At 30.6% G+C, this 17,687-nt stretch overlaps 1 protein-coding gene across 2 annotated transcripts in view; it reads left to right on the top strand.

Moving 5' to 3' along the window:
* The first annotated feature begins 2,407 nt into the window (after positions 1-2,407).
* LOC132757637 (DENN domain-containing protein 1B-like) overlaps positions 2,408-17,687 on the top strand; it is a 55,335-nt gene continuing 40,055 nt past the window's right edge. For both annotated transcript variants that reach the window (XM_060748964.1, XM_060748965.1), the window contains exons 1-10: positions 2,408-2,547; positions 7,088-7,152; positions 7,862-7,905; positions 8,656-8,711; positions 12,048-12,155; positions 13,980-14,139; positions 14,372-14,425; positions 15,426-15,487; positions 16,150-16,248; positions 17,053-17,103. In XM_060748964.1, the coding sequence (XP_060604947.1) occupies positions 2,534-2,547; positions 7,088-7,152; positions 7,862-7,905; positions 8,656-8,711; positions 12,048-12,155; positions 13,980-14,139; positions 14,372-14,425; positions 15,426-15,487; positions 16,150-16,248; positions 17,053-17,103 (713 nt within the window). In that variant the 5' untranslated portion in view covers positions 2,408-2,533. The remainder of the gene's footprint in view (positions 2,548-7,087; positions 7,153-7,861; positions 7,906-8,655; positions 8,712-12,047; positions 12,156-13,979; positions 14,140-14,371; positions 14,426-15,425; positions 15,488-16,149; positions 16,249-17,052; positions 17,104-17,687) is intronic.

Consider the following 17,687-nt stretch of genomic DNA (forward strand, 5'->3'; position numbering starts at 1 on the left):
ATACAATTGCAGGATGAATCATTCTATAATAAAATATATAATGGCAAGTTTCAATAAAATTCACACATCATATCATGGTGTTCATGTTAATAAAGCTTAACTGGTATTAAGTATTGGTCAAAACTCAAATTTATAACATTTTGGTTATAAATGAAACTAAAGAAAACACAATATAAACAATAACAGCATATTCTGAAATCTTAATTAATGAAAGGGTCTATAATTACAAATACCTAATAAGGATGTTTGACAATACTTTGTTTGAAGAAAAACTCTTTCATTATATACAGTTAACCTCTAATTAATGTCCCTGCCTTCGTGCAGATGGTGTGAACTAGGCATGAATTAGAAGTGCACACTATGTTCACTTCTAGTGCACTAGGCAAAATGACTGGACAAGTCGACACTTTATTCGTTTAATGGATAATTGCATAGCAAATGACCAGAGTAAAGTCATACATTGATTGAATTTTGTAAGAAGATTTTTTTTAACTTTGGGGGTATTTTCATTCGTAATATTATTGTAGTTTTATTTTGTACTTTATGTTTTATATACATGTAATTACATGTATTTTTCTCATGTATAATTTGTTTATTATTATTGCTTTAAAGTTTGCAATTACATGTATTTTTCTCATGTATAATTTGTTTATTATTATTGCTTTTAAGTTTGAAAGATCAACACTGAATAAAGTGTATTTTATTTTGTTATAAAAGCAGGCGATTTTCTTTAAATTATATAGAAAAATCCTGTCAACCACCTTTTATGAAATATGACGGAAAATTCAGTCAATTCTCAATTTTGTGAAATGAATTATAATATATAATCAATAATATATAATCAATATCTACAGGATTTTATTTTGATAAGTATCATTTTAATAATCAAAAGTATTTCAACCTACACCTTGGATTTTTTTAAAAGTCATAAATCACAAAACAGAATGGTAAAAATGCTCATCAAAAATATTTAATGTTTTCAAGAAGGAAACAAACGCATTAATTTTGATCCTAAAAGACCTAAACAATTGTTAACAATATAATTTAAAAATTAAAGGACTAACTATTAATTATTAGAACAGAATTTGTAATTTGTAGATAGTACATCATGCACATTCCATACAATATCCAAACTAAATCTAATTTAAGATTAAATAGAATTATCATTTTATTTGCTTCTCAAATTATTTAAAACTATTCATACTTTATTCATAAAAAGAGTACATTAACTAATTTTCTATATGTAATATATGTATATGTATAGGTACTGTCCTGTCCATTAAACTTTTAAGTGCACTTGTGGTGCACATTGAAATGCACTCGAAGTGCACATGTAGTGCTGCACACCATTGCAAGTGCACTTTGTACGTGTTACTTTTATTGTGAAGTCAACTGTATATTCAACATAAATGTGGCAAACTGTTATTGTTACAGCATCATGATATTCTAAAAACATAAGACATACAAACTGTGGATTAAAAATGACTCAAAATTCTTATAAATATGAAGTACATATTTCTATCAAAGAAAAGTTTTATGCTGATATCAAAATATGGCAAGACATTGAAAACTGAATTTCATCTTCAAATGAATTTGAAAACACAAATTGCAATATTGATAATGTCTTTGAATTTTCACATATATCTTTCTGTTTTGAAATGTTCAAATTATAAGCACAAATCCACAACATTGTGTAAAAGGTTCTGATATCTCTGTCCAGCTCTTAATATGATAAAATAAGACTCTCTACAAAATCTTTGTTTATATAGTGTATTTTGTTAGTAATTTACCTTCACATTGGGCAAATATTCTTTCAATATTTTATCCAAATATATAAAACATATTTTGTTTACGATTTGAAGTCAATGACTATATATGTATTATTGTTTCTTCTTTTGTTTTCTTTCTTTTTTTAAAAAAAATTCATATTGTACCCGTTGCGTACAACATACATCATTACAACCAATACATGGTTTATTATTACAAATAATATTGCTTTCTCTTTTATATAATACTTACAAACTATGTGAACATTCTATGGTGGCTGATTTGTTCCATTTGTGTTTTCGCCCTGCGACCCCGCCAAGCGAAAAGTCGAAAATTAACAATTAATGGCGGGGGTGCGGAGCGAAACGCTAATTAGCGAGGGCGCGGGGGGAAGTTTTATAATTAAAACTTCATCCCGCGGGGGCGCGGAGCGAGATATAAGAAATAAAACGGCGGGGTCGCGGGACGAAAACACGTTAATTAGCGCGGGCGCGAGGCGAATAAATAAAACTTCGCGGCGCACCGCCCCCCCCCCCCCCCTAATTAGCGCCAAAAAGTCTCCGTTGCATATTTTAGTCATACCACTTTTCGGGTTTAATATTATCTTTTCGGTTATTAGTTTCACCATTTTTTTTAGCAATCCAGTCCAAAATGGATGACTGACACTTCCCACTTATGAAAATAAACTAAATTATCGGGTTTTCTTGGCTTGTTCCTGTGATATTCATCATCTCAAAATATGTTCTAGTGGAATAAAACTCGAATTATGTCTAGAACAAGGTTTGAAAATATAAATTTTCTGAATGTTGTCAAATAAGAAGCAGTAACCAGCTGTTGGTGACAGGAATTTCGCATCAATTGGTTTTCTTAGAACTGCCCTTCTATGTTTTACTTATTTCTTTCCCTTTCTTTCATCACAGTATATTAATAGGTTCAATAATTAAAATTTCACTAATATATAGTTTGTTGTTGTCTTTTTGTGAATGGTAAATTACTAATGATTCATTTCTTACTATACTAACAGACTAAGGAAGTTTAAGTTTGATAAATAATTTGATAAAAAAAAATATTGTGTTGCTTTACACACGCCCTATGTTAGTCCAATATATCGGACGTTACGGGCTTCTTATAGTTTGTCACAGGGTAAAATAAATACTAAAACTCATGGCGTAGTTTCGGCAATTTAATGAAAATAATACGAAGAAAAAGCCTACAGTAAACCACGGATTTAAATTACAAGGATCGGACTTTTTCGTTTAGCTTAAAGTCCCGTGGCGCGCATGCGCGGAATCGGATAAAGGTGGACAGAATGAGATGGCGGAACGCGTGGAGTGCGAAATATGACAGATTTTCACAAGAGTATGTGGTGTTATTGCAGCTTTGTGAAAATTATGCACATATGAATGTATTGCTACAGTATTATTTTGTGTTGTTAAAGTATTAATATATGAAAATATGCCGATAGAACGCTGCAACGCTTAGTTAAAAAGTACCTTATTTAAAAAATATTTGTCGATTATTTAGGCATACTCTCTACATTTTGACGCCCTTTTACTTCAAGCATAAATAATTACCGCGATTCAGATTAAAATAATTATTTTTTATATGGTTTAATGGTGGCATTGCAAAAAAATGATTCTTGATTGCTTAAATACTTTTAAAGAAATTCATGTTTGAAATGTGTCTTTATTTCTGTGAATTATTTCCAAATGATTGGTACCAGACCTGGGGTAATCAGTAACTGTAATCATTGATTTTTTAATTGATTACATGATTACACTGTAATCATCATGTAATTGATTACCTTGCCCAAAATTGATTAATTTAATTGTAATTAATCAATTACAGCTTAAATTCAGTCAGTAATTATGATTACATTTTGATTGACATTGATTACTTTCAGATTTAACAAATTCAAAGGTCTATGCCTTTATTTTACATTACACAGTTTAACTTTTTTTTCATTTAGACTGAAACAAAGTGAATATTCTTATCATTGCTTACATACTTTAAGACCATGGTCTACTTTAGTCATTTTGTATGAATAAACAATATGTATATTTACATGTACCTACAAATACATTATAAAAGAAACTATCAAAGAATGCTTTGATATTTAATCTGATAAAAGGAAAACACATTTCTGGAGAAATTTAACGTTCATTTTACAGTATCACTTATTATATGATGTACATAAATCAATTGAAAATTTAATTTTTCAAAAAATAAATGTGCTGAAAGCAACAATGTACCACTCTAAAATTGATCTTCTCACCTTATTTCACATAATAACCCAATAATAACAGTTTTTCACACCTTGTGAAATCAAGTGTCATGCTAAAGAGCATTCAAGCAGATCATAGTAACAAATTTAAGATCTAGATAGGTGTTGACTTTAATATCAGTGGTCTCAATAGTCACATTAAAATTAAAACAAAAATTTGGACTGAATAATTATGGTGGTCTGAAAAGTGAATAAGCAGGTGGTTAAATCTGGATCATGAAACCATTGACTTAAAGAATCTCGTTAAAAATGGACTTAATAGCGGGGTGGTTTTAATTCTGGGTGGTCTAATGTACATTCAATGTAATCAATTATCAATCAATTACTCTCTTAAAGTAATTGTAATTCAATTGATTACAGAGGCAAATGTGAGTAATCAATCTTAATCAATTACTATAAAATCTGAAAGTAATTGTAATTTAATCAATTACTGATCAATGTAATCATCCCCAGGTCTGATTGGTACATTTTTTATTTGATTACCTGTATATTAGTATAAATATAGTAAATATTCTACTAATTAGTGTTTTAAATATATTTTCAGATCATTGAATTTCTAGACAAGCGTTCATATATAGATGAATTCATTAGATAGGCAAGGAAGAAATTTTTATTGGCACACAGAACAGCTGTTTTATAATATTATTTTTTATTTTGAAACAGAATTTTTTCATAGCTATCCTTCACAATTGACATCAAATGATTTATTTGTCATATGTTTATTTTCATTTTTTTTCAAAGAAAGGACTATACAAATTAAGTTGTCTATTTTCAATTTCATTTATAAATGTTAATAAAGAAAATAGATTTACATTGTATTTATAAATTATATATATCATCTTCAGAATCATTTTCTTATCACACATACCATGGACTGTAGTAAAGACCGAGCACATACAAAATATACATTCAAATTCTATTTGTTTTTGAAGATTGAGTGTTGCAATTATCACATGTAACCTGGTTATGAAAATTTGAAAATAAACTTTTTCAATTATCGCTTGTTACCTGGTAATTACCCCCCTTCAAAAGTAATTAAACTTGAAAGAAATTTAAGCCATGTGTAAAAAATAATCAAAAGTTACTTTTATTTCGCAAAATACTGACTCAAACTGTAAAGATTTTTATTGTTTTTCTAGCATTACATTAAAAAGTTTCAGATATATCTTTCTACAGGCATTCAAATAAAAAAAAATAATTAAAATATACGGATTAAAATATACGAGTGACATTAAAAAGGCCGGAATCGAAACAGACACACGAGAGTACTTTACTGTTACGATAATTGTCTACTTCACTGCATTGACATTTGAAAACAGATTTACAAAAGTTTTAAATAATGATATAAATGAAATTTAAATATTCTATGAATATGGCAATATTGAAAATCTCGGCAATATTTTGTACTAAAAAAATGAATAAATTTTCTTCACGTGTTGAGCGAATTGTAAAGGCCGCAGTACATTACCCGTAAAACAATTATGCGTTAATAAATTTGACTACATAACCTAATAAATCTTAAATATTGCATCTTTGATCATCTATGAATAACTAACATCGGCTTCTTTTTTATTTTGAAATTGAAATTATTATGGTACCGTAATAATAAATTTCAAATAGCTGCTTGTTATATAAAAAATGTAAATTTACCGCGGATTTCTTCAAGTTAATTTTTAATCGTCATTGCGGACAGATAAACTGTACCTTTAAAAAATAAATTAGATATTTGAATTAAAAAAGTATTTTTCTTCAAAATAAACTTTAAATTTCTAAAATGGGATAATAAATGTAAAAGCTGTATGGTATTTTGTAAAGTAGGTATCCGTTGCGAACGGGCATTTACGCTTAGCGCCGGTAAATTATCAATCGATGTACCTTTATCGGGTGCACAACAAGATATTTAAGCATTTATATAGTGTTAACTGGGAGTGTCCGATCCTTGTAATATAAATCCGTGTGTAAACACATAAATTTATACATGATTATACAGGGTTGTCATTAAGAGGCGGCAGGAGGCCAAAATGCCTGTCTCAAATGCATTATGGGCCGCCTCAAAATTAAGAAAACACTCTTTGTTATGCATGATAAAGACAGAAATGACTGCCTCAAGTTCAAAACAAACCTTCTGCATAAAATGTTAATGACAACCCTGATTATAATACAAGTTAATTAAAACATACAGAAACTACAACAATACAACAATTGAGCAAGCTTAATAAGAATTATTTCAAGTGAATGAATAAAATGAAAATAATCTAACCAACATGTCAGCGTCTCAATAAAGAAAGAAAATATCTTAATAATAAGATATTTCCAAAAATTTTATTACATAAACAAATAAAATTTATATTTTAATGACACTCAGTATATCTACTATTGTAAGAGAATAAAGATAAAGTGAACTGGAGAAGGAAAGTTTGTGGGAATTAGGGAGAAAGGAAATGTTAAAAACCAATGTAAAACTTTCTCTCAAATCTCTTTCATACAATGTTGGACATACAAAAACAGTTCACAAAATTGCTTGAGATATGGACATAGTTGAATTGTCTCGACCTTTCCTGTGAATTTCCGCTTATTAAGCGTACATTACAGAACCATCCGATACAATACAAATTACAATAGCCGACAATAACAGATGCCACAGAGACAAACAAGAGTCAATGCATGCGCAGACATTAAGTATACTTTTCATGCGTCTTAATGACAAACAGTGCACGGCAAAATGAACAATTAACATAACAAATAAAACGACCCTTGACATTGGTCAAGTCAGACGTGTAATAGTTATGTCTCATAAAAGCGTAGCATCTAAAAAAAAATTTAAATGTATAAATACTGTCATGCCTTTCAAGCTTTATTCAAGTTTTAATGTTGCAATCTTTATAATCATAAAATTGTTTAGTAATTATCACATCCTGAAAGATCCAACTGGAAAATGAACTTGAAATTTTTGTTAATTCATTGAGGCAGTAGAAAATAAACATTAAGCTAAATTTACTTATAAAATGTTCTTATGTTGTGCGGTTATTTTTACAGAGAAAATCCAGAGAAACTTTTTGAAGTATTTCTTGAGGTGGGCAAGCCAACTGAAGAAAATGATGGTAAAATAATTACTGGTTTTATATCATTGAATTTAGATTTTTGTTTAGTTATAATTTTTTTATTGAAAATGCATTTCATTGACTTTAGTTTAACTTTTTTATCAAAATGTCAGTTTATAACATATCTGAAAATTCAAGTGTTATTCTAATGATTTTTTTTTTTACCCTATCCCTGCTGAATCTATGAAATAGACTTGCCCTGGTTCAAATTAGGAACATTCATCTGGTACTAGGAAGCTAAATATCAAAATACTAAAATAATTGAGCAGCCTACAATTTGGCTTACTGTAAATAAGTGGTTATGTTAACCACGCAGAAAAATTGGCAAATTTAGCGAATTGATGAAAGTCCCTGGAAATTGTTGTAGGGTTAAATGACCACCAACTTGTCATGAAATTCTACCCTTGCATGATTCGCTAATATTTCCTCATGTGAAAATGTCTGGAATTTTAAATTTGCTAACTTTCCGACATGTGGAAATATCCACTTATTATCTTATACAGTACTTTGTATATAAGCACTGACGTGCAGGCTGAACAGATCCTTTCTTTTTGCTAGTGGCTAGGGCGTGTGATTATCTAATAATCAGTAGTTGAAAATGGATATATTGACTACCGTGTTATACTACCAAACTCATAAATATTATTTTTGGACATTTGAACCTTCTTTTATTACATCTTTGTTAGCTTGTTTTTGCTTTCAATTTCAGAACCATTCATTTTACAAAAATATCCGGATTACTATGATGAAGAGGTAAGATTTTTGTTTTAACTTTTACTGCCGGGTTACTTTCTCATAACTTGAACCATTTGCCCCTGGCCCCTCACTTGTGTGGGTTTTGATTCTCTTCAGAACCTCATTAGTTGAAATATCAATTCCAATGCCTGTCTCACATCAATTTAACCACTGTTTAAGTGGATTTTTTTTATTCAGTACAATTTTGTTACACTTTTTAAAAAAGTATGAATGTTGGTAATGGACAAAGAGCACATGTTAGTTAGGTAAGTATAAATATCTTAAGTGTCCAGCTTTATTTGTCATTCAATGAAAACACTGTATTTCTTAAAAAAATGTGTGTGTTAATTTTCAATATTTTTCATAACAGAACAAAAGTCGATACTATTTCAAATTCCATTCATACTGGCCATCTTTCTTTCATAGTGCTTCTGACATAGAACCGTATAATAACTATAATTAGTAATTTTTTGTTAGTGAAGCCAAATAAAGCTTGACACTAAGTATTTAAGTCTTCATCCGTAGCTGTTCTACAGAATTTAGAAGTATTTTTCGGTCACTTTTGCCACTTTTCAAGTTTCTAATTTCTGTAGAACAGCATGGATGAACTAACATATACATGTACATAGAGTTTAATATTACAGCATAAACATGAATATTGTAGGGAGCCAGTGCCTCGCCATTTTGAAAGTTTTAAATCACACAAGGTTTTTTTTTACTTTAAAATGAAAGTTTTATGTTATGTCTAACCATAGTTTACTATTACAGGCTGTTCTTAAGTCAGTTCCTAAGTTTGCATTTCCTTGCGACACAGAAAGGTATACGTAAGTTATCTCCCCTTAGCTGTGGGTTTGGCTTTTATCTATCTTCTGTATTAGTCATGCAATGCTTTCCTCAGATCCAAGTATTTTCCGAATCGCAGTTTGTTAAAGAGCATTCTAATTTAGTTTTACATTGAAAAGATTGGGCTAAAAGTTAAAAGAGGATATCATCACCTTAGTTCAGTAACGGGTTGTCTCCATAGTGCAGTAACAGATTAAGTCCTTCTAAATTTCATAGGAGTTAACCAGTTATTGCACTATGGTGACGATATATTCGTTTACCACTTGCCTGCTGGGATCAATTGAATATACCCACCACACCAGTGCAAAGCAAGATAAGTCAGCACTTCATTTTGGTTTAATTTTTTTATCACAAGATTTGATTAAAAGACAATAAAGGATATGAATTCATTTAGCCGGATATACCTAGGCGACCGGTGCAGACCAAGATCAGCTGGCACTAACATGCTGTCAGATCATGGTCTGCACTGTTCACTATTCTTTAGCAGGAATGTACTTAAACTTATATTATAAGTTTGTTTATATCATAGGTGTTTGACAAATTTATATGAAAACAAGTACACATTTACATATATAATTGTGATATAGGTTTATAGTTGCTAAACAGTAATATTTAGAACTTGGATCTGGGAAAAGCTTCACTTATAGATGTTTATTAACATTATTAAATTGTGTGATGTTATATAATATTTGCTGTTCAATGAGCTATGATATATATTATATATAGAATGACTCTCTATGCATTTGAAGCTACTGTGGTTATATAAATAATACATATTAGAGTTGCTGGTCACTGAACATAAATAAGTTGATAGCATTGCAGTTGGTGTACTACAGGTGCTAAAATATGGACTTACATAAAAGCTTGAGCAAAGACCGTTTAGCATTGAATAAAATAAACTACCAGTGGACAAACAAATATCCCTTGATACAATACCAAATAACGCTACGCTTTTAGATCTGACCGTGACCAAATACAAAATCATTTCTGGTCACACAGCCAATCATTGGCAAGCTTTCATAATTTTGAAAGCGATGTGGTTTCTAATTTAAACCTGGGAAAACCAATACTGAGAAGGTAATGTTCATGATTTCTAGAACAAACATGGCATTGTCCATATAGCCCACAGGTAAACTGGCAAAACAATCTTGTCCATAAAAAATTTGCTCTATTATTTCAAGTTAATTCGTCAAAAATTACTTTAATCTTTTTTTTCTGATGAAACCGGTAGATCCTTGAATAAACCAGTTACAAACAATCCTGATGTTGATGTGTATTCTCTCCTGCTCTTGATTTACTTCTTCATTTTTTTTTCTAACAAAAATCACCAATATGTTTAACTTCCATATGGATAACTGTATTTTGATACTTTTTGTAAAGCCTATGTAAAAACTGGTTTGATTGCATGGCAAAAGATAGCTTTCTCTGGGAAATCCGAATTATAAAGAAGGTGCTACATTTACGGTCGTCATCGAATCTACATAAAAGAAATAAGGTAGATCTATCTGAACTTTAGTCAGATTGCCTGATTTGTATACATTGTATGTAGGAAATTCAATTTTTATGTGTTTTCTTCTTAAGATTTTGGACCTGAGTGTTGTTCCTTTAAGAATAAACACATTAGCTTAATGTCTATATGATAATAAAGAAGACCGTTCTCACAATAGCTTTGCAAAATTGCTAAAACAATCAAGGGGGATTTATTCTGTTAGTGGAGTAATAAAGGAATTAAGACACTGAATATCACCAAACATTTTCATGACCCTAAAAAGGTCAACAACAAAAATATATATATAAAACATTGATTATAAAAAACAAACACTTTGCAATAGTTTGCTTTATTTTATATAAAAATATATAAATGAAACTTTTTGAAATAAAAGATGAAACATTTTTCATGCATATTACATAATACTGTTGTCTTATATATAAACTAATTTCTCTTTAAAATAAATATATACACATACTTCTGTATATACAAAATATTCATCTCCAAAACATATATTGAATGATGCTCCTTTGTGCATGATATAATGCGTATTTATTAAAATAATAAATGCTCAATATGATAATTTGTCTATGCCATAATGTTATATTGGCTAAGCTTAATAGGGACAGCATCATATTTGTAATCCCTGTAGTCTCTGGTTTGATTCTAGGGCAAAGCAAAATTTCTCTGTGACAATTGATCTCTGACATTAAGTCTAAAGGACATAAAATTTGTCACTCACAGAAGATTCAGAAATCTTGTGCACATAGAAGTCGACCACTTGCCAAAAAAAATGGTGTTTACTGGTCTGTTAGTTGGACCGACCCAGAGATATGATAAGAATTGTGTGTAAAAATTTGCATTTAAACAAAACATACAATCACAATAGTCTTTGCCTCTACAGACCCTTAAGTTTATGTCCAAATCAAAGGAACCAGCACACAAGTTCATTGTAAGACTGGACTTTATAGGAAAGAAAATTAACAATTTTTATCTCTCTTTCTCTCCAAAATGTTCTTTATGATACTATATCAGGAAGCTAGTTTTAGTGTAGTTTTTACTAATACATTATATAATCAGAGTGTTGAAACTAACTATAGTACTATATAATAATATAAGCAAGAAATTACATAGAATATGCTTAATGCTCAAAGATTTTGCTAGATCTTACAATCATGTAGGTAAATGTCAAGGTCATTTATATAGGTCAAGGTGATTGAAAGGTCAAGATTCATTCTAGTCATTTGAACGTCTAGTGCATTAGAGACAGATCTGAATTAGATTTAGATATGATTTCTTGTGAATGAATTAAATTTTTGCCTATTTTAAAATGGATTTAGAATTTAAGAAAAAATCTAGTATTTCTAAGATCTGGCAAAACTAAGCACATAGCAAGATTGTTCAAGGTTTGATAGGTTTGTAAGTAGATTTAAGTGAATGTCTGAGATGGAAAGTGTAATGGTAGAGGTAACAAGGGTTATAAGATGAGCACAGTTTGTATTATGGTTAGTTGAAGTGGTGCTAGAGAATGCATTGTTTCGCACAAATACATGTTTTGTAATAAGAACTTAAATGGTCAAGTGCTGAAAAAACTCGTTCCTATTATAGTTATTGGCAAGGATTCAATATGATATAATTGTTTTAAAACAAATTTTTCTGTAATGTTTGTTGTCATGGATACTACTAGTAGACATGAAGATTCAGTTACAATGCAGTTTTAGTCCTTTTGAAAAAAGAACTCAAGAACATATTTTCAATCCTTCTATATTCAGTTGCAATGTATTTCTTTTACAAATGTTTTACTAAATGTGGATATAACTATATTTAGGACGACGGTGGACCATTTTACATTCACCCTGACAGATCTGGAAGGTAAATTCAAGTTTGGCTTCTGCCGCCACGCCACCGGAGCTCAAACCTGCTTCTGTATTGTAAGGTAAGATGTAGAGCAAAGTGACAGAAGTGCGTACTTTTCAATAAACTGTTGCCTCACTGGCATCCATTATGGTGAAACTTAACAAAATATGTTTAAAGCAAAGCCAGCATTTAACCTTTAAACTGCTGAATTTGTTTAGTGGATTTGCCATGCTTTTAATTTGGAACAGTCCATATAAAGTTTTAGGGAATTCAGTATAAAAACATAAAAAGTACAGACCCTAGTTAGACTCCATGGATGGCAGGCTGACCTGGCTCTATACTGGTGACAAAAGCTAACCACTTACGGTCCCTAAGCAGGTTAAGTGTCAAATCCACAGGGACTCGGCACAGTGTTTGGATAGTGTTAAAAGTAATTCTAGAAAAATTATATACCGTATAATTATATACTGTATGTATTATATATATATACAGTTTATAATTTTTCTAGAATTACATTTTACACTTTCCCAATACTACGATCAAATCTGTACTTGGACTATATTTTTAGTTGCTCAATATTTAAATAAGAGTAGCCTTTAATGTTATTTTTTGTTAACTAACCTTCTGTAGTTTCTTTACATGTATATTACAACATAGTTATTGACCCCATACATGTACATGTATGTACATTGTAGTTTATACAATATTCTTTTGTCTTTTATATATACATGTAAAATACTGTGAATTCACTTCATAATACTAGGAATTCACTTCTTTTTGAGGGCATGAAATTTTTGTGGTTTTGTTGAAGCGGACAAAATTTCATGTGTTCCTAAATGTGTGGTAGTCATTTGCTTTTGCAAAAATATTAAACCCAAATTATGTTATACAAAATATTTTTACTGTAGAAAAAATAACATTTTGTTGGATATTAAATTTGTGTATTGACCTACCCACGAAAATTAATGCCCCACAAATAGTAATGATTTTACAGTATAAACTTTGGCATTTTGAACAAATCTCAAGGTTCAAGTTTATTTAATTTTATTTAAATGTTTATTTATGATAACTTTGAGGAAATAGGAAGTGAAATATCTTCCTCGGGTTAAAAATCAGTTTATTATTAAATACATTCTCATATCAAGAGTTGACTAAATTTTATAAGAATTTGTTTTGATACGTGAAAAAAAGAAAAGAGGTTACATATACTGTTGTTAAAAGATATTTTACATAGCATGACACAGTTTTATCCATTTTTTTTTCTCTCAGAAATTATAGAATAGGTGATATTATTAGAATCAGGTGATATTATTAATATACTGTTTGTATTGAGTTCACAGATTTCACTAGTGGGAATATATCCTATTTTTGTCTTTCATAAAAAAAAGTATATCTTTTATTTTGACCTACATAATACATTATTTTGACCTTCAGAATAGAAGAAAAAAAAACATTATGAAAAATTAAAAATAAACCTTATTTAAGTGTTACAGAAACAGAAAGTATATTTTATTTTTGTCTTACAAAAGAAAAATGTTAATGCTTTGTTTTTGTGTTACAAAATAAATGAAAGTATGTCTTATTTTTATAAAGAGGAATGAATAACTTATTCAAAACAAATGAAAGTATGTCTTGTTGTTTTTTTGTCTAATAATATTTAAAGTTTATATTCTTTTGTCTTACAAAAAATATGAAATTTACCTTATTTTTGTCTTAAAAGCCTATTTATACATGTAGTATTTTTATCTTATAAAAAGAATAAATGAGTAATTTAAGTATACCTTACTTTTTTCTTCTTCAAATAATGGAAGCATACTTTATGTTACAGTTTGACCTAAAATAGTTTCCCTGAAAGTCATCAAAGTATTGTAATGCAACACAAACATCATGTTCTGTTTTACAGTTTCCTGCCATGGTTTGAAGTATTCTATAATTTCTTAAACATTCTTGCCGAGATAACCAACAGAACGGAGGACAACGATGTCACAAATATGCTGCGGGCAGCATATTCTCATGAAGTCCCGAGTCCTGGTGTACCAGTCACTGTCGTTGCTGGCCAAGAGGTAAATTCTGCATGTCTGTCTTTCACTTTAGATACTTATATCAATGCGGCCATTTGTATCTTTATAAATCCATGCAGTCTGATCAAAGTCTGTAAATTGGATTCTTTGTTTTTTTTCTTTTTCAAATAAAGATTACCTCAAATTTAAAAATGGACCTAACTTAAAACTATGTGACAGAAACTTGCTTGTGTATTGCACACAATTTTATACCAGTTGTTATTTTATTTTTCAGATGTTCAGTTTCAAAGCTCCAGAAGCCAACAAGTTGCCATCCATTCCACTTAGTGTAAGATGCATTGCTTTTTAGTTAACAATACATTTTCCTTGAAATATATGTGAATTTTCTTAATTTATCAAAATTCTTAGTACGTTTTTAATACTCTTTGCTAAATTCTAAGTCTTGGGTCTCTGTGCCATTTTGTTAAGTGCGAGTCTTGTAGTGATGCCATTTAAAACTTATTCAGAGAGTTAAAGAAGTCAGTGGTTTCTAAATAGATAAACTCCAGCCAGCATTAAGAATATTTGGGTTTTTACCAACTAATACACATAGGTACAAACACTGTTACAGTAACAACTTCGAAAATAATGGCAACAGGCTAACTAATCTGTTGTGAAGCTTTAACTGTAAAAGTATGTTATAGATTAGCTGGGAAACCCCACATTTGCCCAGTTCCGGATAACATATATTGTTATCTTTATGATATGAAATTGTACATCTGTAATTTGTTTATCATTATAATAGTCTGATTTATGTCACATAATCTTAACCCATAGAGTGGTACTGGGCATTGGATGCAAACTAATGCATTACAGCACCAGGGTAGCCTGCACTGGTCATTTGGTTTGACCACACTTTTAAGTTTTTGGCGGCTCATTTCTTTATTGTCATTGAAAACCCTTTTATATCTAACAGACAGATCTATATACAAAAGAGGATATATTCCTCTATGTAAGCGTGTTATTTATTTATCGCTACATTTAACCTGCTGGAACCGAAAATAATGCCATTGCCAAAAAATATAGACCTGGACAAGCTGGTTAATCCCTGTAGTCTGAAGAGGCAAATTTTGTATTTTGAAATCCCTTAAACTTTGAATGGACTGTTCCAAATATAAAACAAGGCAAAGCCATTACACAATATTAGCAGGTTACAGGTTAAAAATGAAAACAAGATATAACAAATGATTTTTTCTCCATGTAAATCATAATTGAAAGTTCAAGATGAATTAATATTAAAAGGTTATTGTATATTTATATGATTTTTACTCTCTTTTTCTATATTTCAGAGAAATTTAACAGAGTATTATAATGCCGTAGACATAGAAAATATGATGATAGTTTTTGCAAGGTAAAGACTCATTCTTAATCTAATAAACATAAGATTACGATTTACATAATAATGTGTTATATGAAATCAATTATGCTGCATAACCCCAGCCAAGCAAGATTTAGTATTGCTTTCCTGATGTTTGACAGTCTGTGTTGTGGACACTGCACATACATTTTCCTTTCCATGGTTTCTTCATTGAAGGCATGAAGAATTATTCTTCAAGGCTGATTGTAGAAAAGTATATACATGTACTTGTTGTATACACACAGTATTTGTACTTTTATTGAATCTAAAGACACTGTAAAATACTTGACAGTAAATGATTTGAATGCAGCATAACAATTATTGAATTGAAGAAAATCAAAGATAGAGAGAGGTCATCAGTTTTATTTTACAAGATAAAAAATATTGCTGGAGTTTTCCTGCAATGATATAATACCAATTTTGAGGAAGAAAATGAATTATCATGTTCCAATTTGTTGTGTTTATTTTATTGATATATTTACGCACAGTGTACAATTCAGGAAACAGATGCATATAGTTGGCGTGTGGACAAATTGAATTAAACTTTAGACTGTAAAGAAGTAAAAGGGAAGCCAGCTTAATTCATAAATATGATAACATGATAATTGCAGGAAAAAAGTTTATTTTACGTTACCATAGTAACAATATTGTTTCAGCATGTTACATGAAAGACGTATAGTAGTCACATCGAAGAAGTTGAGTCGACTAACTGCCGTCGTCCATGCAGCTGCTAGCCTACTATATCCTATGTACTGGTATGTATATAAAAAAATCATTTCCGTCTGCCTGCTTAGCCCATAAGGGAGGGTATTGTAATAGTAACAGAGGGGTCACTTGATCAATCTTCTAGCCAGGTGTAATTTCTCAGTGAATCTTTATCTCGGACATTGAGACAAATGGTCATATGTCTCTCACTGCTGATTTGAAAATATAATGTGGGATTAGTAGTCTGTCACTTCAGAAATTGTGTTTGTTGGTTATCCAGGAAAGCCTGTTAGAAAAGGAAAACAATAGCAAGTAGATTCAAAATTGCAGACTTGGTTTGAGTCTATTAATGAGAAGAAACAGCTTAAGCAATTTATCTACAATACTATATAATGAGCCGTGTCATGACAAAACCAACATAATGGGTTTGCGACCAGCATGGATCCAGACTAGCCTGCGCATTTGCACAGTCTGATCAGGATCCATGCTGTTCGCTTACAAACCCTATTGCAAGTAGAGAAACTGATAGCGGCCAGCATGGATCCTGATCAGACTGCGCAGATGCGCAGGCTGCTCTGGATCCATGCTGATCGCAAACCCACTATGTTGGTTTTGTCATGACACAGCTCAAATTATATTGTTATAAGTAATTGTGAGGGAGCTGAAAAATATATTTGACAACAAAGTTAAACAGTATTGTACAAAGCATCTTAGAATATTTGCTAGTGATTTTACTGCTTTATATTTTTCAGTGCATTTTTAGATTATTATTTAGAAGTTGCCTTTGATCTTTATGCATGTATGACTGATGTGAAGTAAAGGATTTTATGTCATTGTGTTGTATTTTATTTCAGGCAACATTTATTCATTCCAGTTTTGCCCTCATTCCTCATAGACTATCTCACGTAAGTAGTGTAATAACACATTTATTGCCACTAGATAATGATAAAATTTAGAGTAGCAAAGGGGCGTCCGTGGCTTATTAGTTTAGGTCATTGACTTCGAACCACTCACCACTGTGGGTTCGAATCTAACCAGGGACTTTGAATGCTTTTATGGTGATGAAGCTATCCAGCTAGCTTATTGAACGTCGGTGGTTCTACTCAGTTGCCCATTTGTGTCTAAAATAATGCATGGAAGGGCACCTGAGGTCTTCCTCTACCAGAAAAGCAGGAACCATATGGCATATACTCTGTTGGTGTGATGTAAAACCCAATCAATCAACAAAGTTAATCCCAAAGACTTTTAAATGAATTATAATCTTTGGAGCAACTTTCAGCATCAGATATTTTGTTTGCCAAACAGTATTGTTCTACAGAGGCTGTAGTGTACTAAAATTTTCTAAGAAAAGATTTCTGTCTTGAAATTTTAAAATAGATTAGATAAGATATGGTAGGCGGCATGCCTGATTTGATGAAATTACAAGTACGTGGGTTGTGCCAATATTCTGTGACAAGATTGTTAAAAAGCTAAATAAAACAGGTACGAA

This window comes from Ruditapes philippinarum, unplaced genomic scaffold (genome assembly GCF_026571515.1).
Source record: "Ruditapes philippinarum isolate M1 unplaced genomic scaffold, ASM2657151v2 ctg591_1_1_1_1, whole genome shotgun sequence".
Lineage (NCBI taxonomy): Eukaryota > Metazoa > Mollusca > Bivalvia > Venerida > Veneridae > Ruditapes > Ruditapes philippinarum.